Source organism: Ostreococcus tauri, assembly GCF_000214015.3.
Source record: "Ostreococcus tauri WGS project CAID00000000 data, contig chromosome 07, whole genome shotgun sequence".
NCBI lineage: Eukaryota > Viridiplantae > Chlorophyta > Mamiellophyceae > Mamiellales > Bathycoccaceae > Ostreococcus > Ostreococcus tauri.
Window position 1 is genome coordinate 103,463 of NC_014432.2, and position 9,843 is coordinate 113,305.

The 9,843-nt window shown below is 61.3% G+C and overlaps 9 protein-coding genes across 9 annotated transcripts; 3 read left to right on the plus strand and 6 right to left on the minus strand.

Moving 5' to 3' along the window:
• Window positions 1-51: 51 nt before the first annotated feature.
• On the plus strand, window positions 52-1,095 carry OT_ostta07g00650 (Tetratricopeptide repeat; the record flags this gene model as incomplete). Its single annotated transcript, XM_003080117.2, has 1 exon — window positions 52-1,095. The coding sequence occupies one exon, from the start codon at window positions 52-54 to the stop codon at window positions 1,093-1,095; it is 1,044 nt and encodes a 347-aa protein (XP_003080165.2).
• Window positions 1,096-1,209: 114 nt separating this feature from the next.
• On the minus strand, window positions 1,210-2,010 carry OT_ostta07g00655 (Domain of unknown function DUF125, transmembrane; the record flags this gene model as incomplete). The annotated part of the gene is made up of 1 exon (XM_003080118.1): window positions 1,210-2,010. The coding sequence occupies one exon, from the start codon at window positions 2,008-2,010 to the stop codon at window positions 1,210-1,212; it is 801 nt and encodes a 266-aa protein (XP_003080166.1).
• A 1-nt stretch (window position 2,011) lies between these two features.
• On the minus strand, window positions 2,012-2,929 carry OT_ostta07g00660 (Domain of unknown function DUF125, transmembrane; the record flags this gene model as incomplete). Its single annotated transcript, XM_022983717.1, has 1 exon — window positions 2,012-2,929. One exon carries the CDS (start codon window positions 2,927-2,929, stop codon window positions 2,012-2,014), a length of 918 nt encoding a protein of 305 aa, XP_022839354.1.
• A 152-nt stretch (window positions 2,930-3,081) lies between these two features.
• On the plus strand, window positions 3,082-3,837 carry OT_ostta07g00670 (unnamed product; the record flags this gene model as incomplete). Its single annotated transcript, XM_003080121.2, has 1 exon — window positions 3,082-3,837. One exon carries the CDS (start codon window positions 3,082-3,084, stop codon window positions 3,835-3,837), a length of 756 nt encoding a protein of 251 aa, XP_003080169.2.
• Window positions 3,838-3,929: 92 nt separating this feature from the next.
• On the minus strand, window positions 3,930-5,706 carry OT_ostta07g00680 (LNS2, Lipin/Ned1/Smp2; the record flags this gene model as incomplete). The annotated part of the gene is made up of 2 exons (XM_022983718.1): window positions 3,930-5,485; window positions 5,577-5,706. 2 exons carry the CDS (start codon window positions 5,704-5,706, stop codon window positions 3,930-3,932), a joined length of 1,686 nt encoding a protein of 561 aa, XP_022839355.1.
• An 89-nt stretch (window positions 5,707-5,795) lies between these two features.
• OT_ostta07g00690 (Thermonuclease active site) lies at window positions 5,796-7,007 on the minus strand (the record flags this gene model as incomplete). The annotated part of the gene is made up of 1 exon (XM_022983719.1): window positions 5,796-7,007. One exon carries the CDS (start codon window positions 7,005-7,007, stop codon window positions 5,796-5,798), a length of 1,212 nt encoding a protein of 403 aa, XP_022839356.1.
• A 68-nt stretch (window positions 7,008-7,075) lies between these two features.
• On the minus strand, window positions 7,076-7,972 carry OT_ostta07g00700 (Phosphatidate cytidylyltransferase; the record flags this gene model as incomplete). Its single annotated transcript, XM_003080124.1, has 1 exon — window positions 7,076-7,972. One exon carries the CDS (start codon window positions 7,970-7,972, stop codon window positions 7,076-7,078), a length of 897 nt encoding a protein of 298 aa, XP_003080172.1.
• An 87-nt stretch (window positions 7,973-8,059) lies between these two features.
• Window positions 8,060-8,960, plus strand: OT_ostta07g00710 (unnamed product; the record flags this gene model as incomplete). Its single annotated transcript, XM_022983721.1, has 2 exons — window positions 8,060-8,061; window positions 8,180-8,960. Coding segments are annotated over 2 exons (783 nt in total).
• A 207-nt stretch (window positions 8,961-9,167) lies between these two features.
• On the minus strand, window positions 9,168-9,767 carry OT_ostta07g00720 (Zinc finger, GATA-type; the record flags this gene model as incomplete). The annotated part of the gene is made up of 1 exon (XM_022983722.1): window positions 9,168-9,767. The coding sequence occupies one exon, from the start codon at window positions 9,765-9,767 to the stop codon at window positions 9,168-9,170; it is 600 nt and encodes a 199-aa protein (XP_022839358.1).
• Between the last annotated feature and the right edge of the window lie 76 nt (window positions 9,768-9,843).

The following is a 9,843-nucleotide window of genomic DNA, read 5'->3' on the forward strand; positions in this document are numbered from 1 at the left end:
CGGCATCGCGCGCGGCATCGCGCGCATCGGCGACGGGCGCGACGGCGCGCGATGTCCGTCCCGGGCGCGGTGTTCGCGCGCGCGCCGCCGACGCGCGCGCGCGAGGACGGCGCGCGCGGTGCGGAGGCGACGACGGATTCGCTCGCGTCCTTGCTCGACGCCTGCGAACGGCGCGCGTGGACGTCCATCGTGGCGCGAACGGCGAGTTCGGGGGGGGGTGGGGGCGTCGACGCGCGCGCGGTGGTGACGCTCCGCGCGTTGGCGCTCGCGAGGCTCGGTCGAGGGCGGGAGGCGGGGGAGGCGTTGGCGACGGGGACGGAGGCGGGCGACGCGCGGTCGTTCGCGGAGATGGCGCTCGAGGTGGATTGCGCGCACGCGAGTGGTGATGGGGAGGGGGGAATGGATGCCATGTGTGCGCTGCACGCGCTGTGCGCGAAGAGAGAGGGAGAGGCGAACGGAGAGGCGGCGCGGGAGACGTGGAGACGAAGACGAAGAACCGTCGCGCGCGCGACGGCGAGTCGGTACATGATGGCGGATGATCCGCGCGCGGCGTTGGTTTGGATCGATATCATGTCGAGGGATGAACCGGATGAGCCGGAACACCTCTCCTCGGCCGGTCGCGCGCACTTGATGATGGGCGATCTGGAGGGGGCGAGGCTGTGCTTCAACGAGGCGGAGCGGCTCGTCAACGCGCTCGGCGAGGGCGCGTCCGCGGAGCAGCGCGCGCGCGTTTTATGCAATCGAGGTGATTACTTCTTAGTTGGTGCGAAGTATCCCGAGGCGAGGGCGGCGTACGGTGCGGCGCTGTTGAAGGACGAAGGCGACGTTGCAGCGAAAGTGAACGCCGCCGTGGCCTCCGTGTACATGGGAGATTTGGATTCATCTCGCACGCTCCTAGAGGACGGGCTCGTCGCGGCCGCGAACGCGCCCGATGGTTCTAAAGCGCGTGATTTCATCACGCCGAGCGCGGTGAAGAATCTTCAGAGCATCTACGAGCTCACGGCCAGGGCGCCAGCCGAAGCGAAGCACGGCATGAACGCCTTCATCAAGGTCGTCGCGCCTGAAGACTTCGACGTCACGTGCTTGACTTCTTGAATGAGCGCGAGCATTTCAGGATGATGTCTCAACTATCGTACCGTGTATCAACCCGCGCGAACGAGATGTGCGATGCGGTAATGTAAAAGAATTGCGTTACAGAATCAAGCCTTCTCACACACCCAATGCCTTTGCGAGTGCGAATGAAACGAGATACGCGGACAACGCGGCGAGAGATCCGTTGATGAGCATATACAATGCGCTCATACCCACTTGCTGGTTCGTAAACTTCGCCTTTGCCGCGCCCAGAGCCGCCATCGTGAATGCGGTCAAGGCACACGCGCTGCCAAACATCGCGTTTGCACTCGCCCCACCGATCGCTCGACCGAACACGTACGGGATCAGAGGGATGAAACCGAACAGGCCGAACGCACAAAACGTCACCAACCCGTTCTTTGCCGGCGAATCGGTCTCGTCCGGAGGCATCAACCCAAGCTCCTCCACCATCATCAAGTCTAGGAAGAAATTTTTATACTTTGCAAGCGTGTTGATCACCGACGTCGCGTCCTCCTCCGTCATCCCGCGAGCCATGTAAAGCTCAATCATCTCTCGCTTTTCTCCCTCTGGATAGTTCTCCAATTCCCACTTCTCCCGTTTCTTCTCTGTCCGCGCGTACTCGAGCTCAGCCTTACTGCTCAGGTAATCGCCGAAACCCATCGATAAACCGTCGGCGACCAAGTTGGCGAATCCCATGAGCAACACCACGTTCGCGTCCAAACCACCACCCTTACTCGCGGCGACGACGGCAAAGGTGGTGATCGTGCCGTCTAAACCGCCGAAGACGAGTGACTTTACGTACCGACCCGCCTCGCCTGCGTGTCCCGCTTCGCCATTCGCGTCGTGCGCCGCTCTGGACGCGTCGGCATCGGCGTTCTCAAACGCATCCTTCGCGGCTGCGATGTCACGCGTCGCCATGTCACGCGGATGACGGACGACCGTCGAGCGACGGTGTGTGAGGAGCGATTAGCGCGATGGGCACCGAAGCTGCCTCGGACCGGGGCTGAGCCGCCTCGTCAAACAGCTGGCCCAGATTCTCAGGTGTCGACGCGGACGAGACGTCAGGCTCGTCGTGTAAATCACCAGCGATGACAAACCGTCCCCACGCTCGATGATCGACCTGATTGAACGAATCAGTGAGTTCGATTGCTCTAGACGCGTCGATGGAGCGTTCGTCCACAGAGGCGGTGGACTCAAACTCCGGCGTCAAGCGCCCTCGCGCTCGCGCGAACGCATCGATCGCCTCGTCGAGCGATGCTTCACTCATCTCACTCACCGACTGTAAACACACGCTGCTGCGTCGGGCGCGTGATCTGGCCGCGCGGTTTCTCGCCTGCAGTCGGGCTTCCGATTTCACTCGCGACTTTGCGTTCGGCGCCCCGTCGTCGGTCTCGCGTGATTCCAGCTCTACGGGCGCGATCCAAACCTCGTCCGCGATCGATGACGCGTGCACGCACGAGAACCATCGCCGTATCCAAGCAAACTTCGGCGCGTTCGGCTTCGCGCGTCGTTCTCTTCGCTCTCGTTTTCTCGGCTCCGCGCTTCGCGCCGACTCCGAGGTAGACGCCGAGACCGCGCGCGCGGACTCCAAACCGCGTCCCGTGAACGACAGCGCGTCGGATAAGTTTCGTCTTCTACGAGAACCATCCCCAGAGGCGCGCGTGGACGGCGCTTTCGCGACTTTCCGTTCCTTGGGCTTGACGTCGACGCGACTGGACGCCTTCCAACCGCCTCGCGCGCCGCCGGTGAGACCGATCGGTCGACTCGTCGTTCCCTGGAGCCAATCGGTGAAAGAAAGTTCGTCAATATCGTCACCACAACGCACGTCGAGAGACATGCGCGTTCGTGGTCGTTGAGCGGAGCGTGTGGACGTTTGAAGCGTCGCGGGGGAAGAGCGTCGCCCGCGAGTGTTCAAACTGAAATATTTGAACGCAACGCGAGCCACAGAGACTGACGCCCACGCGCGAGTGCGAATCGAAGTGGATAAACATGAACGATAAAACGCCATCGAGCGGGACCCAGACGCTTTTTTACTCTCCGTGCGGGGACGATCTGGCGAGCTCGCTCTCGGTTGGTTTCGCCAAAACTCTCGGAACCGCGGGGACGACGGATAGCGCGACGACGACGGCGCCTCGAGGGCTGGCGATGCGATCCATCGGTCGAATCTTGCGTCAAGGCGTGAGTGCATTCAGACCGTTCGCTCGCGTAACGCCAAAAGTAGCCGGGAGCGAGAAGGGCGGAAGGTTCGCCGCGGCGGCGGTTTCGAAACCAAAGTTGTCGGTTCAAACGCGGTCGACGAGCGCGCACAACTTTCTTGGCGTCTTCGAGAGTCCGCATCGGGACGAGAACGCTCACGGTCCGAGAGCGGGCCCATCGACCGCGGACGAGCGTGAGATCGAGGCGAACGCGTTCGTTGAGGTGAACTTGGACGAGAACGCTCGACGCGTGGCCACCAGACAAATCAAAACGCCACTGAATAATGTTACCAAGGGTCGCGTGAGCAAGACTCGTCGCGCGGTGAACGATACTTCGAAGCGACGTAAACGATCAGTTCCTCTGCGTGAGGGAGAGACGCGCACGTGCGCGAAGTGTGGCGTGCGCGGAGGCTCAAAAATTCATTGGAGGCACTCGTATGACGAAAACTCCGATTTCGCTCTCGGAGCCGACCTGTGCGATAAATGTGGAAAGCAGCAGTCGAGAATGTTACAGGCCCGAAAAAAGCAAGGCACCTCGAATATGCGATGAGTAAACTATGGATCGAAATGTGCTATGGATCGGAAGTGAGTATTGATGTGCTGCTAAGGGCTGTACCGTTAGAAATGTTTGTGATGCTATGATCATATCGGCGCGCCGAAGTTGACACCGACCGGATTCTTCCACGTGGACGACGACGAATCACTCATCATTGCAGCTGACTCGTCGCTGTTCACGGTATTAACGGGCGGGAACAGATCGTGAACGAGTTCGTTCACCTCCGATACCGTGTACTGCTTCACTCGCTTGGTCGTCTCGCGCACCACCTCCCCTTTCGGATTAATGGTGAAGACGCGATCCTCTGGAATGCCCGCGGCGAGGTACGACTCGACATCTGTGTCCCGGTTCCCGAATCCAGCGTGGAACGGATTCCAACCGGGCGGGAACAGGTTGCGAATGTCTTGCAGACAGCGAATCTTAAATCGCTGTGGATTTCTCGTCACCACCTCTCTGAATAAAGCCTTCGAGAGAGGATCCGGAGCACACATCACGGGACCTTGCGCCAAGATCTTATCGCCCTGTCTCAGGGAAGAAAGATACTTACGCGTGCCCGAGGCGTGGGAAATCGCGCGTGACGTTAAAAACATCAACTTGTACCCATTATCGGTGATGTCGTTGTACAGACTCGCCACGCCCGCGTGGCTCCAATCCTTGCCCACCATCGGCGCGAGCTGACCGAGGACATCGCTCCTCGTGACGGTTCCATCGACGTCGCTCACGATGAGCTTGGTGTTCCAGTCCCACAGGTAGACGAACGCTGACACTTCCTGGAGGCCCCACACGCGCGAGTTGAAAGCGAATGAAATCGTGTTCATTCCAGGCTTCAAATCCAGCGACATTACCTCTTCTTGCGTCAACTGAACCCGTCGCACGCGATGCGAACCGCGCCGGGGCGACAGCTCCGAGTACACAGGCATCAACCCGCCCTGATTCGGCGTCATTGGTGCGCTCGTCGAAGTTGTCGGCATTGTCCAATTCGAAGGCAAAGGCGTCCCGAATGCCAGGTGTGACAACACGTGCGGTGCAGCTGCGCTCCACGGCAACGCCTTCGCCGGTGCATCCCTCGCCGCGCGTTTCGGCCGCACCACCAGTCCCGAGTGTCGAATCAACGCCGGGTCGCCCTTAAACTTTTCAAGCGTCACTATGTGCTTGTCGAAATCCTCGACCTTCCCGCCGCACAGACTAAGCTCGACCGACGGTAAGACGGTCATCCCGACGCTCTGAATCGCCCCCATCGCTCTTGTCATCTCATCATCCGTCGCCCGCTTCCCCACATCATGCTCTCCAGCATCACGCTGACTCGTCGTCGCCGTCGCCGCCGCTCGTTTGGTCGGCGTCTCATCCAGACGTAATACGCTCAGCGCCTCCGCCGCTCCCACGTCGTTCGCGTCCATCTCCCTCGCGAATCCACTCTCGATCTCCGTCTCTTCTTCCTCCTCGTCGAAATCATCCGTTCCGTCCGCGAAGTACGCCTCACCGTTCGAACCGAGACGCATCGTCAGGTCCCGAAGCGTCCCGTTCACCGTCACCGTGACGACCTTCGCGTCGCGTCCTCGTAAGAAGCTCTGCGCGTTACCGAACCGGACGTAGAACGGACTCGCCCGTAATGCACCGTCGGGTTGTTTGATCACGATCGTGTCTGCGCGAGCGATGTGGGAAAGAATTCATCAGTCCGCGGGTGGTTGAACAAGGCGCGCGGAGATCTCTCGCGTTCGGAACGGTTGGCGTACCGATGGCGCCGCTCGCGCTGGGAGTGATCATGGACACCGCGGCGACGGAACCGCCGACGGTACCCACGGCGACGGATCCGGCGACGTCGCGGAGGCGGCGTAAGCCGCGAACGAGGTTGGCGTTGTCCATCGCGCGAGGCGAGGACTGCGGATGGTAAAGGTGAAGTTGGATTTCAAGGTGTTTCGTATCGAGTCGTGAGCTTGGTTTGCGACCTGTGATCACGCCGCGGACGATTTGATGACTTGATCTCGCGATCGGTGATGCTCGCGGAGTCGTTGGGACATCTCGTCAGGTCGCAGCGGGAAATCCGAGATTTGCTCGCACGACTCGATCAACATTTGCGGGCGCTGCTTTGTGTGGAAGACGAAGAGATTTCCGGTGACGAAGCAGTAGTTTCGTCGATGGTTCGCGTACCGAGAGTGGAGCAAGGTTTGAACTCTGCCGCTCTCAGTGGAATTCGCGTCGTCCATCCACAGGTTGAACGGAAAACGCTTGGAGCCGCCGAAGATGACCATGCCTTGGCCAGAGCTGTATCGAACGAGTTGCATCACGCCGTCGAAGAGATTGGCCATTGTCGGCTGTAAATCGAGCAGAATCGTGCGGCGCTCGCGCGCGTGCGCGGCAGCGACAATCTTCTTGTAATCACAAAAGTCTCTCGGATCCAAAATGTGGTCGACGATGCCCAGATGTTTCCAGTGTCTCCAATCCTCCACGAACAGCTCGCGCATCTTCCACCACGTGATCAGACGCCGATAGTCTCTCGTGTACTCGAGCATTCCGAAGCTCCACAGGGACGCTCGTGCCGGATCCCAGATCCCTCGCAAGTTCTCCTGAGCCAGCTTCTCGGCGAGCTGAAATTCGCCGTGGTAGAGACGAGAGCGTCCGTACTTGGTGAAGTACGCCGACTGACCGGCGAGCGTGACATCGACGTTTACGTTCACGCCGTTCTGGTAGACGTACGCCAAAACGCGACCGTACTTGTCCATCGACGTCTCGCGAGCGCGCGAGATGGATGTCATGTACTCTAAACTGTCGAATTCAAGGTCCACGACGACGTTGGCGCATCGTCCATCGCTTCCCGCGCCCAGCCGCTTCTTCAAGTACTCAAACGCTTCTTCGCCGGCGGGCGTGACGGGCTTGTACGCGACGTCCTCCTTCTTCGGATCGTTCCACTCCTCGGTATCGACGTAGATCAGTCGCACATCAACACGTTCCCACGTTGAAGGGTCGTCTTGCGTCGTCTCGAGCTGGTCGGGGTTCAGCGCGCGCGGGACGGGCTCGCTGCCGACGACGAGAGAGCTCTCCCACCCATTCCCACTCGCAGAGCGCTGTTGACCAGTGTCTGGATTGAGAAGAACGCGAAGCGTCTTGCCGTCGATGACGTGCGTGACGATGCACTCGCGAATGAAAGTACCGTGAAGGGTGTGCATGGTAAACGAGTGAACGAGTCGATGTGTGGGGACGCGTTCGCGTGGGACCGTCGCGCGCGCCAAATTTCCTAGAATAACAACGTTCCCAACGCCACGGCGGTGAAGACGACGGTGAAGTTGTCGTCCAAGACGGATGAGACCGGGAGCGATTCCACCAACGCGCACGCGCACGAGATCGCGAACGTCGCCGCGTACGTCGATCCAGTGGTTTCAATGAATCCAAAGTGTTGGAAATACGCGAGCAATCCGCTCGCGATTCCGAACCCGCCCGCGACGAACCCAGCGCTCCCGGCGAAGCTCTTATCCCCGTTCCAAGGGAGCGCGTTACCCTCACCGAATCTCCTCCCGACGATGTCCGCGAACCCGTCGCCCCCGCACATCATCGCGATCGCCACGATTCCAATCGGACTCGTCCGCCAGTACCCGCTCGTCAGCGCGCTCAGCGCCGCGGTGTAATACAGCGGTCCCTTCAACAACTCCTCCTTCCCACCCGCTCGACTCACCGCCCGCACCGCGCTCTCGTTTTTTATAATCCCACTCCCTATACCGAACAACCGCGCGCCCTGAATCACCGGAATCGCGCACGCGAACGCCTTCGCGCTCGCCGCCGCGCTGAAGAGCGGCCACGCGCACGCGAACCCCACGCCGCTCGTCACGTGCACGAGCTTCCTCGACGTCGTCGACGCGAACGTTCCGGCGTCCGCGGCGACGTCGAACGCCTTCACCCACGCGTACGCGGCGACGCACGTGAAGGCGCACGCCAGCGCGTCGCGCGACGTATCATCCGCCGCGATGGCCACGAGCGCATCCGCGACCGCCCACGCGCGCGCGACGCCCCGATCGCGCCCACGACCGCGTCGATCGATCGATTGATTTTTCTCCCATCGACCGCGCGCGTTCGAACGACGCCGAGCGATCGATCGCGTCGGCGCGACCGCGCGCGCGCGTCCGCGCGTCAACGGCATCCGTCGCCGTCTGACGATTCGTCTTCACACGCCGCCCCGTGCGTTCGCCCGCGTCCGCGCGCGCGCGCGCGATCGAGGGAGAATATAATGTCCGTCCGCGTCGCCCGCGTCCGTCGACCGCGCGCGCGGCGCGTCGCGCGCGCGAGACCGCGATCGTTGCCGCCGCCGGTGAACCCGCGCTGACCTCGTCGCGTCGAACGCGCGCAGGTTGAAACGACGGGACTGGAACTACGTCCACGCGAGGGACGGAGAGTCGTCCGAGAGCGAGTCGTCCTCCATCGAGTCCGCGGGACCGGCGGTGGAGAGCTCGAGCGAGGGAACGGAGGATGATGATGATGAGGCGCGCGGGGCGGAGAGCTCGAGCGAGGCGGGCGACGCGCGGAGAACGGCGACGCGGGCGCGGTACGACGGCGCGCGAACGGCGATCGAGCGAGCGATGACGAGCGATGGAGACGGTGAAGAAAATGGGGGGATCGCGGCGAGGTGCCGGGCGTGCGCGGGGACGCTGTTGCTCAGCGGAACGACGCTTCGAGCGCACGCGAAGAGTAAAAAGCACTTGAAAAATTTGGCGAAATTGGGCAAGGCGAACGACGAGAATTTCGTGTGCTTTTATCCCGCGGTGAGAGAAGACGATGGGTACGTGAGCGACGGGGAGGCGGAGACGCACGCGGAGCGCTTGGCGCGTTTACGGGCGCAAAAGATTTTACGCGACGCGGGGGACGGCGGGGACGCCGGTGGAAAATTTTCACTCGCGCAATTCGACTCGTCCGACGACGACGACGACGACGACGACGGCGACGACGGCGACGACGAGAGAGTGACGAAGCGTCTCGCGAGGAAGGAATTCGCGCGAAAGGCGAGGGATATGGTGGCGGACAAAAAGGGCGAGGACGCCAAGCGTTCGCGACGTCACGCGCAACGAAAGAGAAAGGGAAAATCCAAACCCGGGAAACGGCAACGAATGGCGATGAAGACCGAGGGAGCGTAGTTCTATCGCTTGCTTGCTTGCGGTGCGTGGTGTATTACAATAATGATCTTGATGGAGTATTGCGCGTAATAGAGATGACGATGGAGTATTGCGCGTAATAGAGATGACGATGGAGTATTGATCGTTTCGCGCCTTGGTATCAATACAGGTGATCTTGTAGTTGTTGAACAGTTTTCAAACGTGTACAACGCCGGCGTCGCCGAGCTCTCACTCGGCCGCGCCGGCTTTAACATCCAGCTTTAAAGCGTTCTCGGTGACTCGTTCATCGCGCGGAGACTCTTCTGAGGGCTTTTCGTTTGTCGTCTCGGCGCCGCCGTCGGACTCTGAGTCCTTTTCGGGGGAGTTCTTTTCTCCCTCCACCGAAGCCGAAGGCACGCCTTCGGTGGTCTTCTCGCTGTCATTCGTATCGTTGTTCGTGTCGATTTCGCTCGCGCTCGTTTCCTGACGTCTCCACAACTGCGCCGGTCGAGGCGCGTCGTTCTTCGCGAGATACAGCCCGCACGCGTTGCACAGCGACCCGCCGCCACCCTTATCTTTCCTCCAGAACGGCGTCTCGGTGGACTTGCAGTTCACACACACCTTGGGAACTTTAGATTTCATCGGTTTCGCTCGCCGAACCTTGCCGAGTTTCTCCCCCCCTCGCCCGCGCGCCCCGTTCCCTCTCGCCGCGCTCGTCGCCTCGTACGCGGCGACTCCGTACGGGTACCCCCCTCCAAACCCCACCCCTCCAAACCCCGGGACACCAAACCCCACCACGTGTTGCGTCTGCGCCCGCGCGTACGCCGCGTACGCCGCGTACTGCGCCATGATCTGCGGTCCGTACGCCGCGAACGCCGCCGCGGCGCGCCGCGCCGCGTCCCCCCCCCCCTCGCCGACGTCACGC